At 46.7% G+C, this 27,567-nt stretch overlaps 6 protein-coding genes across 6 annotated transcripts; 2 read left to right on the forward strand and 4 right to left on the reverse strand.

The window, feature by feature from the left end:
• Positions 1–1,173: 1,173 nt before the first annotated feature.
• On the reverse strand, positions 1,174–1,901 carry N7511_011487 (uncharacterized protein; the record flags this gene model as incomplete). Its single annotated transcript, XM_057133864.1, has 2 exons — positions 1,174–1,647; positions 1,749–1,901. The coding sequence occupies 2 exons, from the start codon at positions 1,899–1,901 to the stop codon at positions 1,174–1,176; spliced, it is 627 nt and encodes a 208-aa protein (XP_056978534.1).
• Positions 1,902–2,990: 1,089 nt separating this feature from the next.
• Positions 2,991–3,775, reverse strand: N7511_011488 (uncharacterized protein; the record flags this gene model as incomplete). The annotated part of the gene is made up of 2 exons (XM_057133865.1): positions 2,991–3,581; positions 3,632–3,775. 2 exons carry the CDS (start codon positions 3,773–3,775, stop codon positions 2,991–2,993), a joined length of 735 nt encoding a protein of 244 aa, XP_056978535.1.
• Positions 3,776–7,683: 3,908 nt separating this feature from the next.
• Positions 7,684–8,296, forward strand: N7511_011489 (uncharacterized protein; the record flags this gene model as incomplete). Its single annotated transcript, XM_057133866.1, has 3 exons — positions 7,684–7,978; positions 8,041–8,169; positions 8,223–8,296. The coding sequence occupies 3 exons, from the start codon at positions 7,684–7,686 to the stop codon at positions 8,294–8,296; spliced, it is 498 nt and encodes a 165-aa protein (XP_056978536.1).
• A 459-nt stretch (positions 8,297–8,755) lies between these two features.
• Positions 8,756–9,214, reverse strand: N7511_011490 (type II toxin-antitoxin system death-on-curing family toxin; the record flags this gene model as incomplete). Its single annotated transcript, XM_057133867.1, has 1 exon — positions 8,756–9,214. The coding sequence occupies one exon, from the start codon at positions 9,212–9,214 to the stop codon at positions 8,756–8,758; it is 459 nt and encodes a 152-aa protein (XP_056978537.1).
• A 13,673-nt stretch (positions 9,215–22,887) lies between these two features.
• Positions 22,888–23,921, forward strand: N7511_011491 (NmrA/HSCARG family protein; the record flags this gene model as incomplete). The annotated part of the gene is made up of 3 exons (XM_057133868.1): positions 22,888–23,061; positions 23,122–23,533; positions 23,593–23,921. 3 exons carry the CDS (start codon positions 22,888–22,890, stop codon positions 23,919–23,921), a joined length of 915 nt encoding a protein of 304 aa, XP_056978538.1.
• Positions 23,922–24,730: 809 nt separating this feature from the next.
• N7511_011492 (Glucose/ribitol dehydrogenase) lies at positions 24,731–25,647 on the reverse strand (the record flags this gene model as incomplete). The annotated part of the gene is made up of 3 exons (XM_057133869.1): positions 24,731–25,121; positions 25,178–25,372; positions 25,427–25,647. The coding sequence occupies 3 exons, from the start codon at positions 25,645–25,647 to the stop codon at positions 24,731–24,733; spliced, it is 807 nt and encodes a 268-aa protein (XP_056978539.1).
• Between the last annotated feature and the right edge of the window lie 1,920 nt (positions 25,648–27,567).

Raw genomic sequence — 27,567 nt, forward strand, 5'->3', positions numbered from 1 at the left:
AGATATCAGTGGAAAACAAGGATTAGGGGGTCCAACGCTTCGGTCCATACCGAAGGGTTGAATCTCTTCGAGGGAAACAATACCATATGTTGCGGAAGCAAGGTCATGATAATGGCCTATATACCAAATGGTATGGCCACCGAAGTCGCTGTAAGCACCCAGGGGCCATTCGCCGACCGTCTGGTGTTAGGAGCTCACGTCAGATGTTTCAGTCAGAACTCCAGCCCAAAGCAACATCGACCAGTTGTTTCAGAAAATCCTCACGGCCGAATTTATTCCTACTAGCCAACAGAAAGTGGTATCCAGCCCGCCAGTTATCTAAAGAACTTCGCGATCCGAGCTTCTCGATGATCGTGTCGAATGTAGATATTAATATAACAAAGGAAAACACGCGTGCAACAGTGCAAGCGCATCTAGCACTGGCGTCACGTCAATATGAACGTATCGCTCCGCACGAATTCTCGAACGGTTAGAAGTTTGCGAACTTCAACGGATCGAATCGAATCAAATTCGAACTTTGGAATATGTCAAGATAGGTAGTTGTAGTGTTCTTCTTAGGGTTACTATCAAAATCGGAAATCCCATCTACTGAAATGTCCATCGCTAGTTCCGCCATAAGCTTTGACCATCGCGATACTCAACAGACTCCTAGCCCACAGATTCATGTGCTAAGAATGAAATGCTGATGCACATCATTTTAAACGAATTTCTCATGCACAGCGATTACCAACTAGCATATTACCCGATTGCTCAAACGATCTCGTTAGCTTTCCACGATGAAGTGTTTGTCATTACTGACCTCACAACCAAGCTCATTTGAACAGTACGTGCTCTCAAATAAATGGCACTGAGACATGACGGTGCTGGGTCATACGATGTTCACTTACCTTCGTCAATTAGTGATGATGATGCCCTGGGGAGTGCAATGCATTTGCAAGACCTGCAAGAGCAATCGCTTTAAGGATGGACAAGTATTAGAGAAACGAAACTCCCACGAAAGCAAATCGCCATGACTTTAGTATTACTCTGACTTATTCTTCGGCGGATGTACACTTGGCTTGTTGATTCATTGTGGTTCCAAACACACCAAGACGAACATAAAGCGATGAATATCAGTGATGAACACTCGGCTAAGCTTCCACATCTCTGACCTGAAAAACTAAAGAGGTGGTGCTAATTCAGAGCCAGCTTCGCAATCCACCAGGCTTTATCTCTCCCAGACATTCGAGCCACGTCATCCAAACATTGAAGTATAACATTCTTCTGAGACACCGAAAGCACAATAGGCCCCTTGGTACTAAGATCTTCTAGAAGTTCCGAGGCGTCCGTTGCATCACGCAACTTTTTCCCCGGCGTGGGTCGTAATCCGCAGCTGTTGATCTTGAAGATGAGTAGATCAAGCTCCGAGATATATGGCAGTGCATTCGGTCGAACAGTAGATATAGGTATCGCGGCAGAGGGGACATAGGGTGACTGTAGGTTACCATTAAAACGATACTGTTGAACAAATAATGCTACCAACGGTCTCACCTGCCAATCAGGAGTAATATCTATCTGAATTAATTTGCCATTAGAGCCTTTGTAGTAAAAAAAGCTGAGCTTTTTGTTGGAATGGAGATGATGGCAAAGCAAGCAGTTTGTCTTTGACTGCTTTGGGAGCGCCCTGGACAGTTATGAGGAAGTCGACGTCCTGTTAGTAAGGCCATCAGCGGCTACTCAAAGTCCATGATTGGCTCTTGAGAACGAACCTCAGTTGTGCGGTAGTTACGAATGTATCTCCAGAGACCTAAGCCCCCGATGATAACGATTCGGGAGTTTGAGAATTCCGGTATGGTTTTGAGGATTTCAATAACAACCCCGGCAGCTGCCTCCAACTCAGCAAAAGACAGCCCGCTAGACATTGTAGGTATTGCAAATCCAAATATTAGAAAAACTTGTTTTCTGGAAATGATTTGTGCCTAAGGAGGATGCTCTTGGCTATCTTTCTGAATGCTGTTGCTTGCCTGGTTTTATAAATCCGTCTCATTTAATGTCACATGACAATGGCGCCAATCAAGATATATTTAGCGCTGGATACCCCTCATCTTTAGGTGACTTCACAAATTTCGAAACAATTGTGTGGCATGTAACCGCTCATGGCTGAGACGCAATTCCAAATGATTTCTGACCTACACCTGGAATCCCCAGCTGCATACGATATTTTTGAAGTCAAACCCCGAGCGCCATATCTGGCATTAATCGGCGACATTGGTTATGTTAAGGACGAGGGCTTCTTTCAGTTTATTCGCACTCAAATAGAAGCCTTCCGCATCGTATTCCTTGTTCTTGGCAATCACGAACCATATCACAGCAATTGGACTCAAACAAAGTTACGGGTGAAAATATTTGAGTCCCAACTCAAAGAGTCTTTCACACGAGGCGAAACGTCGGGCCAATTTGTTTTCCTCGATCAGACACGCTATGATCTTTCACCGACACTGAGCATCCTCGGCTGCACCTTATTTTCCCAAATAGCCCAAACACAGATCAATGACGTCAGTTATGGCTTGAACGACTTCTATCATATTAGTGATTGGTCGGTTGAAGCACATCAAGAAGCACACCAAAGTGACCTTGAATGGCTCAATTGTGAAATAAAGTCCATTTCGCGTTTGGAACCTAGTCGCAAAATCGTTGTGCTCACCCATTATTGTCCCCTAATCGGCGAAGACGTCGTCGATCCGAAGCATAGGCATAGCAAAATCTCCTCTGGTTTTATGTCTGATCTGTCAGGCGAATTCTGCTGGAAACAGGAGGTTGTGAGAATATGGGCTTTTGGTCATACTCATTTCAATTGTGACGTCCGAGACGCAGAGACCGGAAAAAGAGTGATTTCAAACCAAAGAGGATACTATTTTTCTCAGACAGAGGGGTTCGACACAACCAAAATTGTTGAAATATGAGCCACCGAGAGAGAAAACTATGAAAAAAGCATGACCTTCAAGGAAAAACTAGTAATTCTCGATTCTGTGCAGCTGAGGGCGCTTTGCAGTCAATTCACTGCGGAGATCATCTAGGAGGAGATACATCCTTGAGAAATCTCCTTCTTTGAGTGCACGATAGAATGATTTATAGGCTTCGCCCAGGCTGTTCTCATCAAATAAAACTGTCTCGTCCACGTATTCCAGAATATAGGTCAGAATCGCCATCCAGTAATTTGCAGATCTGGTGCCATTATCTCGACATAGCAACATGATTACAGCCTCGCAGTATCGAACAGGGTGAGGAATCTGTACAGAGCCAAATTCAGGCGGGAAGCGTCCTCGGCCCCGGCCGGGTACCGCTGATGGAAGGCGTTCGTCTGAGGCATTCAAAATGTCTAGGCTCCCTTCGGAAAAAGATATTTCCCACAGCACGTCGGACTTCCGGTATACTGAGATCACAAGTTCGTCGTCAATGTGCCAATGCTCAATGGGGAGGTTTCCCCGGTATCCATCTAAAACAGGGCAGCCTAGGCCAGGCAGACAACCGGCAAAACCAGCTTTCCGAATCGAGGTCAGGGCAATCTTCGTCGATTCGTCGGGTATAACAAAAGCCACACCCTATGATTAGGTCAAAAACATTTCATTTAGAAGGAAGAAAAAAAACGGACGTCAACAATAGTGGGTACGCCATATACAGTCAGTAAATAATTGCCCCAAAGGGTGTTCGGAACTCCAGCGGAGGTAAATATACTAGAGATCGTTGCGACAAGCCTTTCATCCAGCGTGTGAGCTTGCGTGTGAGCGTCAGACATAGTGAAAGATATGTAGCATATCAGACGTGATAACTAAAAGACGGTATCGCGGGCGCAGCAAGAAGGAGCGAAGAGAAAGGGGTTCGGCACAGGTGCAAGAGGATGACCGCCGGTATAAATCAGTTTAACGTAGTTCACAACCGAGCGGCCACCACAACCGAGTGGCCACCTCCGAAACACATAGTAAATCCGATATATTACAACTTGGTATCTCAACAACAACAAATCTATATAGAGTTTTTTTTCTGATAGCCTACTACTTTTTAGGTGTAACTAGCTTTATTAGGGAGATTGAGTATTGTTACAGGTTTGTAAATGCGATAATATATAAATTTCTGGCTCTATGCAGTCTAATTTTCAAAACCACGATAACGTAACCTTTCGAGAATCTTAAAATTGATATATAGGACCAAGGATCCTTATCGATATCTATCCAGAGTTAGTAAAGTCATACAATAATGTGGTTGTTGAAATATGAGGTTCTAAAATATTGCATTCACTATGTGTTTTGGAGGTGGCCACTCGGTTGTGGTGGCCGCTCGGTTGTGAATTACGTTATTCAGAATGCTTAGGTCATCGCAGCCACACGGATCCGGCTGATATATTCTTCCGACAAATTGCGTTCCTCCCGTGCGAAATGAGTGTCGGACTTGGCTAGAAGCGTCAGATCTAGTATCGGCTCCGAGAGATGCAGTATGCCCTAGTACTAGAATCAAGCAATGAGGTCGTTGCCCAGTACTTGAGGTGTGTTTCTACATAATTTTGATAACAAGATCAAGGGCGGTTTGGAGCTGATTCAGCAATTCATGCCTTGGGAATCAGGAAGCAGTGACTGTTGGATGAAACAACTGACGCTACAGTAGTAAGAATCCTCTCCACTGTAACCGACACTATGCTCCCCAATTAATACTGTAACCAGAGGCGTGAAGGCCGACCATGATAATCAAGTGCCAGGCTAGAGAACTGCCTACTCCTGAGAACTAACAGTAGTTCGCTTTCCAACCAATAGCCGCCCATATGTGCGTCCAGTGGGACCAAGGGTTCTGCTTCCTGGCAAAAAAGCCAACCACGGGTACGACCGAGCGTGACTGTCGGTCACAACCTCATCACCTTCAGCGAGATTCCGAATCATAGCCAGAGTGGATACCGCTGTGTTGAGTGATTTAATGGCAAATTTAAGGATGTGTGGAATGATATTATTGAGGCATGACTCTCTTCTCAACAGTTGATGAAAATGATTCACCACACTCAAAGCAAGATTTTGAAAGAGAATATTCCAGGATTCGAGGGAGACTGGACTCAGTACTGTCGAGAGGAATGGGGCCGTCAATACGGAGGCTTCCCCACCAGCATTTGAGCGAGGACGAAGATTACAGGGATACACGTAGTATTTTGTATGGTAACACGGGCAACCTCGGAAGCCCGATGCGGTACGGTATAAGCGGTCGCACACTGTGGTATTCCAGCGGCATCTAGATAGGCTTCTTTCCTTAGACAATGTCGATTTCCATTGGAGATTCTGTATACTAGTCCATACAGCTTCCGACGTATGTAAGTACAGAGGCGCCGCAAAAGTCTGAGATCACCCGGGGTACCTGTCTTTACCGCCTCCCTATTGAGGACATACCGCCAACTAACTAAAACATGAGTGGTGCGGCCACTATTTGCCCGCAGAATAATTGACCTGATACCTCGGGCGGTCTCAGACTTTTGCGGCGCCACTGTACGTCTAGGTCGAGTCAGCGAGCCGTTACCAGTCATGTCGTGACATTGGGAGCGGTGAGGCGATCGTTTTGGGGCGGCGGATATCGCGGAGCAACCCGAACGGCATTGCATTATTTCAGGGTCTACTGTATGGGGGTCCATAGGGTCCATAGGGGGGCAAATAGGGCCAAAATGGGGCAAAGGGACATTGCCTGATATCGGAGTAGGTTGTATGGAAGCGGAGATGCGCGGATGTGGGGAGATTGGCTACGAGAGATCTAGTCACGTGTACAGTAACACGTGTGTCCCAACATCACAACTCCTTTGGAGTTCGCAGCATTCACGGACTCCCCGTCGTCCCTTTTTTGTTGAATGGCCCCCCTCCCCCCGTGGTCTCTTTAGGTGTAAAGCCGAGTTTGGCATAGGACATATACAGAACGAAGAGGGGTTTCCTATGACGTCGTCTCTCTTGTTTGGCATCTGCTCTCCACTTGGGCCTCACAGGACTAATTTCCTCTCAAGACGATTCTCTGAGAAGGATTAGGCTCTCGGAAGAAAGGTTTTATACCGAGGCCTACAAGAAGCGCTGCATAGTTCAAAGATAGACACAAGACAGGCTGCTCACTTCTCGGGGCCACCTAGCCATTTTGAGGACCAACCAGCCATCTCATATCTCTACTGGCCTCTTGTTACGAGCTACACAGTACCCATATCTGCTTAAAATGGTCCCCATGATATTCTCGGCTTCACGAAACGACCGGGCGTGATCGAATCTGTTTCCTCGTAGTCGTACCTAGTGTTACGCACTTGCCTCCGGGTCGTCATTATGTTAGGAGACTGTCTGGATTATACTTGCCTAGTTGCTGACTTCCAACGTCAACGATCTGTCTCTCAACTGTACCGTTGCCTTGCAGGCCTTATACGGGCTAAGTCCTTTTGAGGGTATCGAGGAGCGATGCCAAGTAGAGCGCCGATCAAGTCTATACCGGAGTATTGGCTGGATCGTAGTGTTGTCAAGTGATAACTAAGTTGTACGAGTCACAAAGGTTTCCAAATGGTAGACACAAGTAACAATGGACGATTGAACACGGAAAACTTAGCTAGTTACATTAGGTCTATATATATATCCCGAACTCTTCCTGGTAGATGAGTAGAATGTAGAACAGTAGAACTGTCCTACTTGTCGACTGTCGACTATTCTACTACTTGCATGATCACGTGTTTGCCGTGTGATTAACTAACTTATGAATTGCAGTATAAGTAACCACGTGTAATCACTTTGGTTACTATTGGCGGGTGTGGCGTGCTGTTAATTGGGTCCGAAGTCGAAAACCCCCCCCCCCCTTTTTTTGGGAAATATCACTTTACGTCCATCGCAACACGGCTTTAACTGTCCAAAAGACGCGTTTTCACGTGTTAGATTGCGATTATTGATATTATAACATCCTAGGAGGAGGCTGGGAGCGTGAATTGCTTATTTGGGTCATAAATGGCCTTATTCACTATGCTCATGGTTGAATTTTCAAATCATACCAATTATTACAAGTTCAGTTAGAAAACCGGGGCTTACTTATCACGGATTCCGTTGCGTTTGCTGTATGCTTCCATATATTATAGTTACTACAGCACTACTACTAACATCTAGCCTATCAACCAAGGGGTTGGTCATTGTGCTCAAAGCTGGAAACAATCATCACAGGATATTCTGTGTTGGAGCACCTGTTTTGATGGTATTGTTCTGTTATCCTGATACGCACTGCTCGTGCAGTAGGCTGAAACGCTAGCTCTCACCTCTGTTGCGGTAGCGGACATCTATCTATGCTATGACCGTACGTTGTCTGCCTCCATGAAAGAAGTCCATCGATCGATCCATCCATTCCTGTAATAGTCGAGAGAAACGGCACGCAATGGAAAATAAGTTCACCCCCTTTTTGGGCGGTCGACTGATGCCTCTTGGTTACATATCAATTCTCCTATTGGCTTGGCTGGGATTCCCGAGCGCAACTGATCCGCTGATATATTTTTCCGCCCCGAACCAAAGTGCCTTCGAAGATGGGTATTTAAGATTACTAGTCCCACTCTTATCTATCATTGACCTCTTCTTTGCTTGTGTACGGTACATCCTACACAACCTATAATACTTCTTCAACGCGAAGGTATTCCTTCTGAATTCACTGATTTGAGTTTTTGACTAGCCCGATCCCATGTTTCGCAGTGCCTTTCGGCCCCTCTCTTTTCTGCACTGCACTAGAAGCGCATTTAGCGCGCGATATTTTCACCGGGTCACGACAGACTTCGTTACCCATGATGCGAGAGGTAATCTGGTTACCAGCAAGGTGCCTATCATTATTGGCAACCCGGGAGAAACTTATGTTCTGATTGAGCAAGTGGTTGGTAGTGCACTCCGTGCTGCCAGTCCCTATATATCAGCCTCTGCAGCTAGTGGCGAGGAAAGGTGTAAACTTACATTTTTCCATGACTTGCAATACTTTGGGTTTGGTAAGTTATTAGTTTGCGAGAGTTCTTTACCGCCAAGCCTAACATCTTGTTTTCGTTGCTAGGATCGTCGAGTTATCCCCGGCTCTATGTCCCAAGCCAAATTCCCCGGCAAACAGAATCAGATTCAAGCCCTGCAACTTTGTTTCTGGGTGGAAAGATGCACGAGATAGCTCTAGATGGAACGCCTGATGGTACACACCAGCCACAAATCCTTCACTTACGCATACTGATCCATAACGCCTAGCACATTTTGCGGAGAATGCAAGCGCGACTGGAAGGAACCTAGACAGCGTACTCTACCAGCTGAGGGATATGTGATATTAAGCTTGTTTCCTTGCAGTCATATCGGGAATCATTCGATACGAGATCCTGGAGACGGGTTGCCAATTTACGACTAGAACACGGGAGAGAAGGTTTATTAGCAAAAAAGAAATCTCACTGTCATCGAGACTATCGGGAGCTTTGGTACACACTCGAAAATCACTATTCAATATGATAATTTCTAAATTTGTCTGCAAAGTATGCGTGAGCCAATTGGGGCACAAGTTGATTTATTCAGTTATCAATGCTAAACTAACAGATTTGCATCTTAAGGGCCTCCTTACCCTTCCCCCAAAAACAAGGGCGAATAGAATGCAAGACACAGAAACAAAGCGCAAGACGATACTAAATTGTGACTACGAGTCCCACCCGGAACTCGCGAACGAAAGGACTGGATGATCAGAAGACGACCCAGACGCCATTCAAACGTCCATGATGTTGACGGAAAGTATGAGACTAGTACTCGAGAGCCGAGCTGCTATACTCCATGACTTCTGCAGTAACAAGACCAAGGGGCGCTGCCACAGACTTGTAATAATTTCCCAATTGTTGAGCGGTCCACTGCTTGGTAACGACGGCGACGTGAGCATTTGCTAGCGCCTTGTTGTGTAGATCCTCCGCGAATGGCACCTTCTGAAGATAGAAGCCATTGATTTTCAAGAACATATCGGCGGCCAGTAAGGCGGTGCGTTTGTTCCCGTCTTGAAAGGCATGGTTTAACATTATTTTCTCAGCAAGGTTCGCAGCAAGCTGGAAAACATCTTCCTCCTTTGAGTAGTGTTTCATGTTCATCGGCGAATGGATTGCAGACTCCAGCATGTTTGGTTGGACAGGAACAGCATTGGGGACGACGAATCTCGCATGAAGCCGCTGAACTTGGGAGACTGTTAAAAACCGAAGTGTACCTGTGGCCATTCGAAAGAAAACAGAATGTAGCAAGAAAAGGAGTCGTACGATAAAATCAATTTGTAGTTTTCAATAAGCAACCTTCTGTTGAACTCTCCGAGAGATCAAAGAGAAAATTGTAGTAGAGGAGTGATAAATTCGACTGGCTCCTGACTCAAAAGGAAAGAAAAAAAGAGTATTTATAATCCTTTTGGTTGCTCTGCTACACAACGCTGTCGGATTTGCAGCAACAGGCAACTCGTCCAGGCGTCTCGGGCGCTAACATGGCACTCCGAATTGGTTTGCAAACACTGCTTACTGTAGCGACGGTGAGGTCCCTGCATTAGAATGTCGTAGTCCAATGAGAGAGGCCTATTCTTCCGTGTGGCAAAGGCTGATCTCAGAAATCCGTGTGTACGACCTCGCTTGCGGAGGCGTACGAGCGCAATGGGGAGAAGCAAGGTAGTGATCGACAACGTGGCTTGCAGATGTTGAAACTAAAGCTTTGATGGACCCCCTGCTACACACAAGGCATACAAACACCTCATCTGCCGTGGAGACCCATGTACAGTAAAGCCCTTTTTATATTGTGTTCCATGATAAATCAACGAAACGGTCCTATCTGGCAGCCAGTCTTCTGTGGAGGTAGACCTGCTCAGCCACAATCGTTTTACTGTCACATTTTACTGATTGAAATTTTAAATCAACAATTCAAATGAAATATCTTGAAAAGCGATCATGATTATAATAGCCAATGTCGTTCAGCGGCTGTAGCCAAGATATCATAAGGGGAGCTCGCTTCTCATATTGTTAGTGGAATTAGCCACAACAGTATGATCGCAAGCGTGGGTCTCTCCGTGGAGAAAAGTTTGGCTGGAAAAACTTCAGTCTGCTATCCAGACTTAGATTTTCGAATTGAGATGGGAAAGAATGTGAAGTAGTAGTTGTTTCGCTTCGGTTTCACTTTTTAACCTCAGCGATCTTATCCATAATATTGCCGACCCAAGCATATCTCTAATGTTTGGCAGCCTCTCTATCTAGCTTCTAAAAACTTCGAACCTGTTAGTTCGATTATCAGTGGATATACCCCTACTATTTCGCGTGAAAGATTCCTGTATATAGATGACATCAAAAGCGTGTCAGACGCATCAAATACGGCCGCGCGAAGTACAAAGCTGTGACTGGGCAACATTCAATGTCCAACTAGAGGATTGATGTGGATATATAAGGATAGTTACAAGACAGGTAGGTACAGTAGTTGAAGAAAAAGATGATGACGTGAATTAAATTTCACCTCTATCAACTAACTGGGATGATAGAAGCCGAAAGGAATTCGTAAAGTTGCAGTACCATCGAGTCAACTGAATCAGTACCAGCTATACTAGTCTTTATGATGAGCGAATGCTTTTCCAATGTCTGTATTATTGGTTGCTAAGCTTCCGAAAAACTGAGATACCCAAAATCCGATGTCGGTCAAGTATATTCCAATGAAATGTTTATCACTCAACGGGTTTAAACAAAATTCCTTCAAAGCTTTTTTGGTGCCGCAGACTTTACGCCCAACCCGGTGATGACTGAATGCCGGGACTTCAACGTCACCAACCACCGGTGGAGGTGGGGGAAGTCCTTCTCCAGATCGATCGCATCCTCTGCTACCCACGGGATAACCTCAAACCAAGAAACGAAAACAAGATCAGCGTAGCTGCACTTGTCGTTGACGAGGTAGGTGCGTCCTTCAAGAACTCCGTTCAACACACCCGATACACGGCGCATCTCGTTGATGTATCTATCCACAGCCGATTGGATCTTCTCTTTATGGTGGATTTTGAACCATACAGCCTGACCAAAATATGGGCCCTGGCCTGATGCTTGGAAATGGAGCCATTGCTTGGCTTGGTAAAACTCTGGGCTTCCCGGAGAGAAGCTGATTTTCAAGTTCTCGTCGTATTTCTGTACCAAGTATTCGATGATTGCGCCAGACTCCCACAGCGTCACTCCGGTGTTGGGGTCGGTAATTGCGGGGACCCGTCCATTGGGGTTGATCTCTTCATAGGCTGGCTGCTTCATTTCGGGGAATTCAAGAAGCTTGATCTCGTAAGGGATGTTGAGCTCTTCGAGAACCATAACCACCTTTTTGGGGTTGGGACCAGCATGGTGGCCGTAGAGAATAATTGGCTGCATGGCTGAGAAACGAAGGAGTGAGAATATTCGAAATCAGAAGAAATGTTGACAGATGTGATAGAGTAGTGAAGTATCCTTTCTAACGTTCCAAGACCTTTTGATATAAATAATATTCCCCGAATTTCTCCCGCCATCTGTTCGCTCCAAGGCTCGGTGTTCATGATCACGAGAAAGAGCGAGGCTGACAACTCTCGGAGGCCACAGCAGACTGATGACGAGACGTGAAGTAGTTGATCGAAAGGAACAGACTTGAGTATCGACCAATGACGAGCCGCGCATGAATGGCGGCGGGCGCCACTGTGGGATTGGGTAAGACGAGCCAAGGTTCCCGTCCAGAAGGTTAGTCATGCGGCGGCGGCCAGGTGAGTCCCGAGCCCCGAAGCTCTAGGGCTGCTCGGTCTCTGCTCACCAATGCATCACTCCTGCACCTCCCCACGACTTTCTATATAAACTTATTACCTGCAGATCAATCGTTTTTCTGTACCGATCATCTCCCAAACGGAACTAGACTTCAGCCCAACAACATCATGTCTACCAACAATATCGCTTTCACTGCTCCACTCAATCCCATTGGAGCTAGCCCAGTCCTCACAGAAGATCAAGTGTGGGCTGGTTTACTCCTCAAAATTCGATCTGCCGAAACATTTGTCCCGAAGGCTATTCAGTCCACCACTGTGATCTCCGAGTCTACCGACTCATCAACGGGTAACCCCGTCACAATTCGGGAGGTGATTTTCTGTGAAGACCAGCGCAAGGTCCGAGAAACTGTCACTGCATACAAACCTTCTCGGGTGGTCTTCGTTCAGCCAGATGGGAGCACCATTGCCAATATCATCAGTGAGGGCGCCGACGGAGAACTATACATGACCTACACCTTTGAATGGAGACATCCTGGGGCCTCTGCAGCCGAGCTCGCCGCCTCAATGAGCAAAGAGAAGAAGATGAGCAAAATGGCCGTGGACGGAACGATCACGGTTTTGCGGCAGTTGGTCAAGGAGGGGAAGCTTTGATCTTTCCCCAATTTCATGTATTTTTACGCATTTATGTTAGTCGGTACTGAATAATTAAACTGTATGTCTGTCATGGTTCGAAAAGAAATTTGCAAGTGCGAAAGTATCATAGCTGATGTTATAATATTGTAGCTATGGATACAGCCTAGGATCCCCGCCGAGAGTGGTTGATGGTTGACCGTGTAAACCTTGGAAGACATAAGTTACCCCGGCCCAGCCAAACGGTCATGTCAAAAAAAACAAGTCGTACCCGTGAAAATGGACAAAAATGCATGCGGCCCACCATGGATCTTCAGACATCAAAGATTCAACGTGGTGGGCACTCGGCATCGCGGGGCTTCAAATGTGGCGGGGCAGAACTCAGCAAGTAAGCTCGGTATTCACAAAACGCCCGAAGAGACCGAGCCGTCAGCCAAGCGGGCATCGGCTCCCTTGAGCTTGAGTAGCGCTCCAATTTCTCATATCGGAATTCATAATGCACTAAACTTGGAATACATAGCCTGCTTTGTAATAAACATCAGTAATTCTATCGATGTTGCTTGCCGGTAGCAGGGGGCAAATCTGCCTCTGGTATTGTTGGCTTGTTACAAAATCCCGCAGTGACTCGGAAGGCCTTTAAAATTCAAATCAACCTAAAATCAGTTCCAAACAAGGCAGGATAATACAGTAGAAATGGAAGAGAAGGAAGATCTGGAGAACTCCAGAACTTAGCTTGGACATGAATGTGATAATGATGATGTCATGTTGCATCGGACCTCGAGGAAATTATAAAAGTGCGACAGGTTGCCAACAAACCCGACACGGAGCTGGACTTCTCCAGTATTTCCTTTCGCATATCTGAACCTTTGAACATGTCCAAACCAGTTGCAATCATTGCCGGCGCAGGGCCCGGTACCGGCAGTGCTGTTGCCCGCCGCTTTGCTCTATCGTACCCTGTGGTCTTACTTGCTCGATCGCAACGGTCGCTAGAACCCTTGGTCAACGAAATTACGAAGAATGGCGGTTCGGCCGTCGGGTTCCCCACCGATGTTACGAGTGCGTCGAGCATGGGCTCGACAATGGACAAAATCAAGAACAAATTCGGTCCAGAGATCACTGTAGCGGCCGCAATCTACAATGTTGCGAGCAAATTTTCAATGAAGCCTTTCCTGGAACAAAAGCCAGAAGATTTCATTGAAATGCTGGAGCCCTCGATCAAGGGTGCGTTCAACTTCGCTCAGGCCACACTGCCTTACATGTTGAACGCCGACGCGGGGCTTTACCCTCCCACGCTAATTTTCACCGGTATAGTATACGTCAAGTGAGCAAAACGACCTTTTGAACTAACGATCCCAGGTGCCACGGCTGCACTCAAGGGTAGCTCTGAGCTTTCCGCGTTCGCCATGAGCAAGTTTGGAACCCGTGCTATGGCCCAATCTTTAGCACGTGAATTCGGGCCCAAGGGTGTCCATGTCTCTCATGTTATTATCGACGGAATCATCAACACTGAGAAAACTAAGGGCTTCGGCCAGGATACCCCAAACGCGAAGATCGATCCTCAGGGAGTAAGTAAAGCTCTTCCTTTGTCTTTTGTCTTTTTTTTCCTTCTCTTTTTTTTTTGGTTCCTAGGTCTAATTCAGCATTTCAGATCGCGGACTCTTACTGGCATTTGCACACGCAGCCCAGGAGCGCTTTTACGCACGAGATTGACATTAGACCTTTTTGCGAGAAATGGTGAGGCAGATTAAATAATTTTCCTCCGGGGTTGATCTCTCTATTATAACGATCGTTTCCGATCGTGCAGAATTACTAGGCAATCATGTGGACTTCTACTTTCTCCGTATTTATCATTTATCTGGGTGCCAAACAACAATTCTGACTATACGAAGAAGTTTTATCATGTTACAGTACAATGCCATGGCAATCTACTGGTTCGCTGAAATTTATGCCAATGTGAGACTTTTCTAAATGTGTTTCTAGATAAAAGTGAACTTTGGAAGTGTTATTGACAATGATTTCTTTTGTCTTCTATTATACCTAGGTAACTACATATTAAGATAAAACAAGCAAGTACTATCTGCCTAACCGACCTGAACTCCCTATCTCACAAAAAGCCAAGAAGCACACCTCATTTGAGGTCACCTCAGTGAGGGTGTTACTTCTTATGCTTGTTCTCACGGAAGAAATCCTCAATGTTGGTCCACTGTACGTCGGGATAACGGTCGTTGTCAATCGGGTCAAGTTTTCCAGCACCAGAAAACATGTTCACCATGTATTGCATACCCTGCCAGGCAGGGAAAACGTCGTTCTCTCCACCAAAGAAGCGCATCACGCGGATCATGAACTCCATGGAGCCCACGGTACCAATCCAATTGGGCTTGTATTTGACACCCTCGACGTTGGTTTGTGCCTGAGCGATGTCCTGGATGTTGACGGTAGCACTGGCGATGCGAAGGAAGTTGGGCGTGGGGTTGGGGTCCGCAGCGACAGCGGCTGTGTACGCAGCAGTATCCACCATGGTCGTGAAATCGAGGAGCTGAGTGGTCGATCCGATGTACGCGACTTTGCGACCTTTGTGGTTGATCATGGGGGAGTCACCAACCATAAGATCCATGAAACCGCCGTTGAGGATGCTAGTCCAAGCAATGCCGGACTTCTTCAACGTGGCATGAAACTCGCGTCGCAGATCCAAGTTGCGGTTGGATCCTACCTTGGTCTTTGTGAAATCAAGAGAGAAGTCGGAAGGGATGAATCGCGGCACTTTGGCAGCCACGGAAGCCTCCAGGAGCTTGCCCTGGGTGGTATGGATCACATCTCTCAATCCTTGGAGGGTGGAGACAACGCAAGTTGCTCCAGTCAATTCTTTGGTGAGGGCTGTTGTAGCGGCAAGGTCGATAGGCGTAATCGTCACTCCAGCGTTGCGGAGTTTCTCGGTGCGCGAAGAATCTGTGTTGGGGCGAACGAGTGCCTTGACGGCGACACCGCGCTTGGCCAGCGCGAGTGCGACAAGTTGGCCCAAGCCACCGGCGGCGCCAGCTACTGCGACAAATTGTGAACTCATTTTGCAGTGCAGGAAAAGGATGGAGCAAGGTTGTCAAAGAGGCAATTGATGGAGATGAACCCTAAACAAAGTCTTCCAACCGCAATAAATCATCGCGCTTTATAGAATTGGTTATAGTGACCCTTAACCATGAATTTCTTCCACGCGCCACACCCACCTTGCAAAGCTCGACGATTGCGGCAAATTAGTCACGATCCTTGCTCGGGGTTGAGATCCATCACCGAGGTGCCGAGGCCGTCCCTTGGCTACTAATAATCAATATTACCGAACCTGCCAACTCAGCTCGGACTCTCTTTTGACAAGCGAATAGCGATGATGAATTTTCTAATCACGAGTGGCAGACGTCTACCAATTTTCAAGTCCGTAATTCTAGTAAGCTATAACTAGTGATAGCCAAGGTCGAATATACCTTCCCAACCGTTGCATACTTACTAAATTTGAACTTCGCACTCACTTAAACAAGTCTTACCCTTGATACCTCTTGACTCCTCCACCGCAGCATAATGGCGAAAAATGACTCCCCCCTTAGCCCTCAGGAGTTTAGAATTTTCAACCACATGGCAGATAAGATGCAGTCGCTGGTACCAACCCTTTCTAAAAACGAGAGGAAAATATCGCTAATACGACCCTATCCAGCACCAATGGTTCCGAGTTCGATGGAACGTCATATATGAGGTAGCGAATTCATCTCAAAGACCGGCGGGGATGTCTATCAAGGGCTACCTCAATACATGTTTGGAATTTTGCGAAAACCTTGAAGCGCATCATCGGATTGAAGAGGTAATGATAACTCCATACTTCGAATATTACATCACAAGTCCACTGACGTTTTCTGCAGATGCGCGTCTTCCCTTTTCTCGCAACGCGCATGCCTGCCTTTGCCAATCACGACGAATTGATCGCGCAGCATAAAGTGATCCACAAAGGCCTCGAAAGACTTGAATCGTATGCCCAGAACTGCTTACAGGGCAGGACAGACCTGCGTTGGAATGAGCTCAGGGAAATACTCGACGCATTCGGGACAACTTTGTGGGAGCATCTGGATGATGAAGTGCGGCAGTTGGGTGCAGAGGAGACACGGAAATACTGGACAGCGCATGAGATGACTCGAATGCCAATGTAATAAAACAAGCCGAATATTTATAAATTGACATGCTTATGATCCTGGAGACTGTTTTGCACCATGCTTAGATTTAGACCTCCCAGGCTGTACCTTTGAGTCCAATCAATGAATCAATACATTCTTTTTCGAGGGTTTGTTTCCTCATATGGATATCATTCATGGCAACCCTAAAATATCCCACATTTTACGAAAGTATTAATACGACCAAACGTAGTTCTATGTAATTGTGACCTTCAAATCCCAATCTTAGGTTGTTCCAGGGCCTCCAAGGGCGTTTCCACAAGGCTCAGACTATGAAATATATCAACATGGTTTATAACGTTTTCGAGGTTTGCTTTTAAATCACAAGGCAATATCTATAGTAAAATGAAATGATATTCAATCTCATTCATACACGATGTAGTCGTAGTAACTGGTATTTGGGAAATGATATCTCTGTAAAATGAAAACTTACTTACTGCTAACCATGACAGTTGATGTGTTCCAAGGTTGGGGTCACATTACATCCAGTTGCTCTTTCTTTTACTTCACGAATTAGACATTTGGGCTTACTGGCTAATATTGAGCAAGAGAATTTCGTAAAAAAGATTGATTGCCTTCAGGAATTCTCTGAGCACCCAAGAGACTCGTCAAACCAGTACTGTACGTTGCAGTACCATAAATGCGGGCATCTCCTGGCTGATTGTAGTATTGACTACCACGCCGTCAAATTGTCTGATCACAAATGATCCAGACGCTAGAGACCAGTGTAGATACTCAAGCCATTTGAGCGCCACCAGAGACATGGAATGTTTGGCCCGTGAGCCACTGAGCCTCGGGACTCGCCAACAGGGCTACCACTCCAGAAATATCATCCGGGAAGCCAGGTCGGCCCAACGGTGACCATTTGGAAAGATTGGCGTCAATCTCTTCTTCGGTCATTGATTCACCACCAGGAATGTATTTAGCTGCTGCCTCGGTATACATATCAGTCTTGACACCTCCGGGAGCGATGGCGTTAACGGTAATATTGCGGGACCCAAAGTCATAAGCGAGACATTTGACCATTCCTTGAATTGCAGCCTTAGATGCAGCATAGACTGCATGTTCGGGGACGCCCTGTGGACAATTAGTATTAGCACCGTGGGTTCTTTTTTATCTTTTTTTTTTTAGAGTTAGCGTCTCATGCTTACCCTCTGAGCGGAAATAGAAGACATCAGAATCAGTCGGCCATCATTAGCCATGTATTTGTGAGCGTGCTGGGCAACGAAAAATTGGGCTTTAACATTGACCGAGAAGACATGATCGATCTGTTGTCCTGTTACATCTGGCACTGCGCCGAAGTGCTCAATTCCCGAGTTGCTCAAGACGATGTCAACACGTCCAAGCTGCTCGATGACCGTTGTGAAAAGCTTTTTAATGTCTTCCTCTTGAGATACATCGGCTTTCACAGTAATTGCTTTGACACCCAAGGACCGGACCTGGTCTGCGACGTTTTCGGCTGCCTCAGGTGAGCTGAAATAGTTTATAGCGACATCAGCACCGTGCTGAGCAAGTCGTACAGCGACAGCAGCTCCAATTCCTCGGCTTGAGCCAGTGACTACAATTTCATAGAATGGTCAACACCCGTACTGTATCTCTTCTACGGTGTCTTTCTCAAAGAAATGGAAACATACCAAGAGCGACTTTGCCAGTGAAATTCTGTGACATCCGTTCCATGATGTGTTAGATGTTGCGAAGTTTTCAATTGCAAGATTATTTTGATTCCATTCTCAAGCTCTTATGGGTTCACATCACAAATCTGGAGTGATGTCATATCCTGATCTCGGCAACTCGGTTCATCATGAAAGTCGACTTGCATGTTGGCCGACCGCTATTTCGGCCTCGGGTTTGAGATGTGAGGCCGAAGGTTTGTAAGAGCGGAATCCCTTGCGTGTTCGCTAGTCCCACGCTTCATTGACCGCCAATGAGCTTGATTCCACGTATGACGATCATTCTTGAATGCAGCCTTAACGTTATGGGGTAAATCAATCTCCGTGTTTTGGGCCGGATGCCGAGCCCCTGGAATGCCCCGGGCACCCGCTACTGTACCGTACTGTACAATGTATAGTACCGCACTTAAAGATCTTATTGAACCAGTCAAATAATAAGAAACAACCGCTTCAGAGCGTACAGTAGAGTACGGGGTATAGGTACAGTAAACAGAGCGCTGGGCCCAGATGTTTCTACAGTTACGAGCGGTTAGGCAATCAGGGCGTAGAGGGAGGACCGCACGATCTGGCTTCATTTCGTTGTACATAAACACAGCCTATTGCCCTTATGACGACCCCAACGAGGCGCGTCATAAAACATATGTATCCAGATAATAGCCCATCATAAGTCTTCCCGGGCAGTTCAGAAATGGTACAGTATCCTACCTAGATAATTAAAGCCTCTAACTCCTCGTTTCTCCTTGAAAGGTAAACAAACCACTACACGTCACTGCAAGGTTACCCCCAGACATGCCAACACCAAGTCCAGATCCCACATCTTTTATGGAAGTAACCCGCTGTAAAAGTTCCCGAAAATAATCGGAAAACAAGATCAGATTTGGAGCGGTTGTGACCGTGGTCATTGTGATATCGTAGACAGATCTGAGAGGCACCAGCGAGCTTATAAGGGGGATTGTACGCAGGTGGTGTGATTTAATATGTCACGATATAAAGTAGGACGTAATCAGCGCGAATGAGATTATTAAGTAGCAGTCAAACCCTTGGAATGTAGCCACGCTAGTGTTGGCGAATTCACTCTTCAAATTTTGAACCCTTTATGCACATTTATTTGATCGTGTCAGTTGAGAGACAGCGAGGTATTCCCCCGCCATGTAGGGCCCATAACGTTAGTAGATGACCTATGTTGGAAACAACGGTTTTTCATGTTTTGAAAATGCATCAAAGGGTTGGATTATATAGCAAGACTGCCCAGGTGCACCATCGCATCGCTGTGAGGTTTAACGTTAAATATATCTACGTATGTTGGGAGGTGCTCACCGGAAAATTGACCTTGTCAGTCCTGAGGCACCAAAAGATGACTAAATCGACTCCCCGCCACTTGACCGTCAGTCACATGAGGGGGAGGTAGGCTGAGGTCACCAATGTGGGAAATGGTTTTTTCGAACCTCCACGAACTCCAACTCTGATTCACTTCTCTTCCACATGGCTACAGAACCCACAAAATCGAAACAACCGCTGTCGCGTGAAGGCGGATCGTCATTGCTACACCGGAGTTGTCATGATTGCAATCGCAGAAAGGTGCGATGTAGCAAGGAATCTCCCTGCGACAATTGCGTCAGGCTTGGGATTGAGTGCACGTTTCCCCCACCTGGCCGCAAATCTCGGACAACAGTGAAAAAACCGTCGAAGAAGTCGCAGTTGCTCTCACGATTGAGTCTCTTGGAGCAAGAAGTCCAGAAACTGGGTGGACAAAGCCAACCCAGAGCTCCCTCTGAGGACCTACTAGAGCAGCAACCCTACCACCAGGACTCGCAAAACAGCTTGAATGTGCAATCATGGCTAAAAGGGAACTCGATGGCCGATCAGTCAATGCCATCGGATGGACATGATCCTGAAACCAGTGGAGAAGTCCGGTCGCCGCAGGAGAATTCTACCACACTCAGTGATCAATTTGGACGCCTAGTTCTGGACCGAAACAACGGAACTAGTCGGTATGTGAACAACCGGGTTTTGACGGAACTCGCAGATCAGGTATATCATACCCTCCACAGAGCGCAATCGATAATTTCAACGAAATTGCTAAGCATATGTTGACATATCAAACAAAGGTTAAAGACATCCGAGATTTATTTGATGGCCTATCTTCGCCCACACCTTCAGTGGATGATGTATCTACGCCTGCTTCAGCAGCAGATTGTGAAATTGAAAGTCCTTTCCCATTCGGTTATCATTCGTTGGCATCTACATTACGCAGTTATCACCCACCCCCGACCATCAGCCATCTTCTTTTGAGTGTCTTCGAGGAAAATGTCGCGCCTATATTAAGGATCATCCATAACGCCACATTAAGAGAACTGATTCAAATTGCGGTCACGAATCCTGACGAACTCGATAAAAGCTCTGAGGCTCTGGTATTCTCGGTTTACTTCGCTGCATCTTCCAGTATGACAGAAGAACAATGTCTTACACAGTTGGGGGAAACTCATGCGACCTTGACCAAAAAGTTTCGCTTTGCTGTTGAGCAAGCACTGGCGCGAGCTGGATTCCTTCATACCCGCAAATTGATTATAGTACAAGCTGCGGTGCTATTCCTTAGCTGCGCTTCTCATCCCAAGGATACTCATTTTGTCTGGACCATGATTGCTGTGGTCACTCGCCTCGGTCTCGGTTTGGGCCTGCATCGGGACGGCGGTCACTTCGAGTTAGGCCCTTACGAAACGGAAATGCGCCGACGGACCTGGTGGTACATTTATCTCTTAGATGTGCGAACGTCAGAATCTCAAGCAACCAGCCCTCAGATCCGGGAAGGGGACTACAACACGTTGCTACCATTGAACATCAATGATGACGACTTGTCACCCGATATGATTGAGACCCCGAAGGAACGGATCGGGTTCACGGACATGACATTAACCCTCGTTCGATGTCAAATCCTCATCTCAAATCGCAAGTTGGTGCAAATAAATGACCCGGTGGCCAGTACCCAGCACGCGATACTCAAAAGCCGCCTTCTTGCCATCAACGAGTGCCGGCAGGCTTTGGACGAGCAATACCTCCGACACTGTGACCTCGCTATTCCTATCCACTGGGTAGCGGCGACAATCGCACGAGTCGCACTTGCGCGTCTGTGGCTTATATCGCACTTTTCACTCATGACTGCGGACGGGTTTCAGCCAGACCTATGGCCCGAGCAATGCGATGTCCTTATTTTCACCGCAATTGAAGTACTGGAGTTTATCTATTTACTCGAAACCCACGAAAACACCGCCCAGTGGTCCTGGTTGTTCCAGGGATATGTTCAGTGGCAAGCCTTTGCGTTTGTTTTGTCGGAACTCTGCGTGCGCCCGATATCTCCGCTGTCTGATCGTGCTTGGCTAGCTGTGAATCGGGCGTATGACCGGTGGAACGGGCCCATGGGCCACAGTCCCGGGTTAATGATGCGATCATTAGAACGTCTCAGGGCTCGCGCCGCAGCAGCCCGAGCAAAAGAAATTGCCCAATCGCAAATGGCTGTCCCTATTCCGCAAGGTTTGGGCGAAACGTACCTGGGAGAAACCGATATGACACATCAGACGGAACAGCTCGCTGAGGACTTGTTTGCTGTCGACACCGCATCCCTGGACATTTTCAGGGGCGTGGTGAACAACGTAGGTATGTAACCTTGAACTTAATGAAACATTTAGATCAGGATGACCTTGGAAGATAAATTCGGGTTTCAAGTACGTACAAAATGTATGAAGACACATTCCATCAGGCCTAGTTGAGCAAGGAGTTCCAGCCTAGCCTTGGAGCTGATGTGATCTTGATTTTAGCATTGTTAAAAGGCAAATTTGCACTACCAATGGATAGTTTTGCTGCCGCAAGCGTGAAGGGCCTAGCATCGTGGTGTTTTTCTACTCATTTCAATTACCGAAGCATGCTGTTCATGAAATGAAATCATTGAAATCTTGGATTTGAATTTCTAGACTCCATGGCCAAGTGAGCGCGACCGCGTCCTTATGCATGGTTTGCATGGGTTGCAACGTTGCTCATGAAAGTCCCGAAGAGTGTTGATGTAACATACTTGGCAGAGCTTGATGGCTCACACTTAATGGGTCACATATCCAATGACGATCAATCCAATCGGGACTCATTCGACTCTAGACACTGAACATTGTCTAAAACATCCAGCCTGATCTGAGAAGCCAGCGCCGATAATGCGATACCTGTCAATTGACAAACCGCTCGGGGTTCGCAGTTGATGCTCGGGGCTCGGGAGTTTCTGACAAGGCCGTAGTGGGTGTCGCTCCACTACTTCAACTGCGGGGATTTGTCAAGGATCTTAGTCGTTGATTCGACACTCGTCATTGACAAGCCGCGATCGGTCTTGGTCAAGTCTTGGAGATCGCTGATCAAGGTGGATTGACGAATCACCCCAAGGAAGATTAGTGGCCGCGGCGATCGGTCCTCACTTTGGGTCCCGAGCTGATTGATTAGACCTCAATAGCTTCCCGAACCCCCCGTTCTTTGCCCCCGCCCGAAGTCCATGAAGGTTATAAAACTGTGGTGACGTCCTGGCATTTTCAACTTCATCAGTTTACAATCATCCAATTCTTTTTGAAGACCTAGCTCTACTCACACCTTCCCGCCAATCCCTTTTTGACATCCATAATTCTATCATGGCCAACTTGATTACCGTTTTCGGCGCCACTGGCAACCAAGGTGGCTCCGTCATCGATGCCATCCTCAACGATTCTCAGCTCTCCAAGGAGTTCAAGATTCGCGGCATTACTCGTGACACCAGCAAGAAGTCCGCCCAGGACCTCGCCAAGCGCGGTGTCGATGTTGTTTCGGTAATGCCCCTCTCCTCATTTGAATCAACACAGACAGATAACTGACTTGGGTGAACATAGGCCGACCTTGACTCTGTGGATTCCCTGACCGCTGCACTCAAGGAATCCCACACCGTTTTCCTGGTTACCAACTACTGGGAGACCATGAACGCCGACGTTGAATTCTCCCAGGGCAAGAACGTGACCGACGTCTGCAAGGCCGTTGGTGTTTCCCACCTCATTTTCTCTTCTCTTCATAACGTGAAAGAGGAGAGCAAGGGTCGTCTCACCAACGTTCCCCACTTCGACAGCAAGGCCAACGTCGAGAAGTACATCCGTTCTTCAGGAGTTGGCAGCAGCTTCGTGCTTCCTGGATATTATATGAGCAACTTTACTCAGATGCTTAATCGTGCTGAGGATGGCTCCTACCAGCTTTTCTACCCTGTTAGCAACGAGGCCAAGTTCCCTCTCTTCGATGCTGCCCAAGACACCGGTAAGACCTCCACTTGTTCATTGTACTTTATAGGACCCTCGTTAATTGATTGACGAAAGGTCTCTTCGTCAAGGCCGCTCTCAAACACAAGGGTCAATTGAAGAACCACCAGATCTTGGCTGCTGCCAAGTACTATACCCCCCAGGAAATTGTCGACATCTTCTCTCGGGTCTCTGGCAAGAAGGCTGTATTCATTCAAGTTGATTCGGAGCAGTACAAGGCTTCTCTGCCACCCGCTATCGCTCTGGAATACCTCGAGAACCAGCTGTTTGTTGCCGACCCTGGCTACTACCTTGGAGAGTCCCTTGAGCCCAGCCTGAAGCTTCTTGACTCTGCGCCTACCACTTGGGACGAATTCGTCAAGAAGAATGTTTCCGCCTGGAAATAAGTTAAATATTCCGTATAAGTGTTGGCCATGCTTTTTGCGGTCATGACCCTGATCACCAAAGGTCGTTGGGCTCACAAATATTGTCATGAAGAAGGGTATACTCTCCAAGATTGATTCAGCATAATCAACTTCTCATTCAATAGTCCTTGTTCTCTGTTAAAATAAACTGAATTTTCCAAGCTTTAGTTCCCTAGATATCAGGTAATGTTGCTGTGACATTTTTAACTGCGTAAACTACTGTACTTCTAAGCTTCACAGTTGCCACCGACTAATTCATCAATTGGTTCCCTTGATTTACTACATATATGAAGAACCTTTCAGTTTTTAAGAGAAACACATACGGCCAATGTGCTCGGATCTTTGACCACTGAAGCCGGACTCAAATAATGAAATTTAGCAGCAGTTCAAGTGCCCGGCGAGAACGACACTTAGACTTCTCTTCCAGAAGCTTGGGTGGTATCTTAAAATCCCTTCTTCGCGGCTTCAGGTCTGAAACACTCTACGCACTACCTGCTAGGTAACATGGCCCCTATCGATTAGGTTGAACTCACTTCCTACTCTGCCTATAGGTTCCTCTTTCTCTCCTTGTCGGTAACGTCGACCGAGCGCTGCCAATATGATAAGTTTATTTTCCATTCGACGTACGATGGAATCGAAATCCAAGAGATCCACGCGTTATATTTTACTTCGCCAGTTCCGTACGTAGGTAGTCACTTGCTAGGTGTTAAAGGATACTGTATCTAGATATTTGGTGTTAGGCGTTTTCCTGGAACAGCCCGAACAGAAATTTACACACCCTTCGATATTCATTAGTTCCAACTGTTTGAATACTCCTCGAATATCTTGCGACGATTGTGAACGATGCTCATGAAAAGTTTCGGGTTTCCGAGAGTCCCCCCAACGACCTGGTCACTTCCGCTCTCCAACCCTTTCCAGGTTTCTTCTACGTATTGCTTTAATGGCATACCCACGGGTCCGTTGAGCTCCGCTGCGAGAAGATATATAGTTAGGAGGGTATGTCGCATCAGACTCGAATATGGTAGCTCACTTTGCACCAGAGGAGGAGACACTTCGATCACTTTGACGGTGCTTCTTTTCAACTGCTCTCTCAGACAGAGAATGAACGAATTCAGTGCCGCTTTGGAGGCGGAATATGCGGGAATCGAGCTAAGAGGGGTGATGGACAAAAGGGAAGTGGTACTGCACGAACTATTAGTGTGATTCAGCCAAGTCACCCGATTCTGAGAGATTCGCACAATATGAAACTTGAGTTTTTGGGCATCATGAAAGGAAGGAATGCCTGAGTCAACGCAACATTGCTCATGAAGTTGACGTTGATCTCGTGCTGGAAACTTTTCACGTCAAAGTCTTTAGGATTGGTAAGATCATAAAATCGCTGAGTCCCGGCATTGAGAAAGACACAGTCGATATCTGGATACTGCTTCATCACACTGTGACGATGATTGTTTAGCAACTTGCTTGGAACCGTTGTCGAATGTACTCACTCGGCGGCAAATTGAGGAGCCTTGCCAATGTCACCCACATCGAAAACCAGTCCCTGAGTCATCTTCTGAGTGTGCTTCTGGACGAATTCGTCCAGGCGCTCCTTCCGCCGTCCGACTGCTGTTACTTTGATCCCAGCTTCGACCAGACGGTCTGCCATTCCACTGCCGATTCCTGAGGTTGCTCCGACGAGCAACACATGCTTGTAAAGGAATCCACTCATTTTCGTTCCACGATTGATCAATCACCTGGAAAGTTTTCTTTCAAAGCGGTGAACGTGTTGTTGGGTTTGACCACTTTGCTGACCTATTGGAATGATTTATACTGAAATGGTCACAGCTGGGAGAGGGTAAATACAAGTACGAACAAGGGGGGAATGAATCATCACCGGGTTGGCCCCGATGACGCACAAAGTGCCGCTTGTGATGGAGCCCCGTTGACATCATGAACACATCCACTCATGAACACATTCTTACGGAACTAGTATGGCATTTGAAAAGGTCGAAGTTGCTAGATATTGAGTCTTCATGTCAGAAACACGAGGGAATATATTTCGCGCTACTATCCCATGCTAGTGATCTGAGTGACAATAAAAAGGCATTCCGACAAGACACGGCCCCGCCACATACGGTGCAGTGGGGATCCGATCAAGAGGGACGCATAGGGTTTGTGTACATAATTAACCTTCAATGCTAGACTCAGGGTTTTCGTCGGCCGTTCGATCCGTTTTGGCCTAATCTCCTTTGCTCGGGCTTCGGCATTGCCAGGAAGCACGATGATTACCAAGTGTCTTGTTGCAGTCCAAGCCCGAAGCCCGAGCTGCCCAGTAGTCTTCTCCAACGTAGACTTGATTTAGCCGGGATTGCGGAATTAATGCAGCTACCCTGGTGATTTACTAATATAGAACGAAGCTCATTGCCCCATTGTACCGAGCGGAATAACGGTGTACAAAAGTATGCTGCATACTATATTCAAGGAGATTGTGACAGGTTACCAGAGTATCTTGGAAGGCAATTGAATGCCCCAAATGCCATTATGGGTCTAATCGATTAGTCAATTTACTATCGAGGCATAGCCGATAGAACTGCCTTATCACGAAACTCTCGCCTGCTGTGATACCTTTACATACAGTAATGAAACTTGTTCGATCATTCTACACTTCATAACGGCTGGAGCTACAGTATCTTAGAAACCTGTCATGTAATTTAAGCTGCTTCGTTGGATCGGGAGTGCCTGCATAAAAGGACACGGACAGACTTCAGTCGGTGTATTGGATGGCCCGAAATCCCGAGTTGAGCGCTTGCCATAGCAACTAAATGTATGCGTCGGGCTTCGGTGCTTTGATAAAAGAGAGAATTATTGATTCTTACTGCAAGAGTGTGAAGTGTGCCGATATGCCGAGTAGCTGATCCTCGCGAGGAGCTAGATTAACGTGTCTGCATTATTCGAAACGGAGTTGAAACAATTTCTACAAAAACTACCGTACAAGGGGCCACGTCTCAGACAAGACAATTTCATCAGTGTACTCATTTTTCGGGAGGAGCGACCCTTCTACAGTATGATTTCTACAGGTGAGATGCACACCCTATTGCTACCTGATGCCCAGGACTTTCTTGCCGTCCTGCCTAGAACGTCAGGTCGCGATCGCGCTCTTCGCTATTCTCAGTTATTACTCATAAAAGGCAAACTCACCGACTAGAAAGACCCTTAGATCAGCGTGTGAGGTGATGTCTCGATTCACTTTCCGATGAGCGCATATATGGCGCCGGCACTTAGCACCGCGTCGTTGAGATAATTGTTAGAATCGCATGGTTATTATTGGTACCTACGTAGGCGAGCAGCCCCTATTGAGGTAATATAATCATTATATAAGATTAATAGCTGAGCAACCCTTGACTTAGTAAGTGGCCATCAAGTCCACGGGTGATATGAGGAACTAAGGCTTCCTAGGCCGTAAATCCGAGATAAGTATGTCATTGAAAAGCGTTTAGTCCATAAAAATAAAATCACTTGATACACTAATATTGCTAATCTTGCTCCAGTCATAAGCCTACGCGCCTTATTTTCCCATGAATAGAACGCTGGAGTCAATTTATTATTGTATGCGATATGAACCGATTTCCTTCGTGATGTCTCCAGCAAT

This window comes from Penicillium nucicola (genome assembly GCF_028828085.1).
Source record: "Penicillium nucicola strain IBT 29836 chromosome Unknown utg000014l, whole genome shotgun sequence".
NCBI classification, from domain to species: domain Eukaryota; kingdom Fungi; phylum Ascomycota; class Eurotiomycetes; order Eurotiales; family Aspergillaceae; genus Penicillium; species Penicillium nucicola.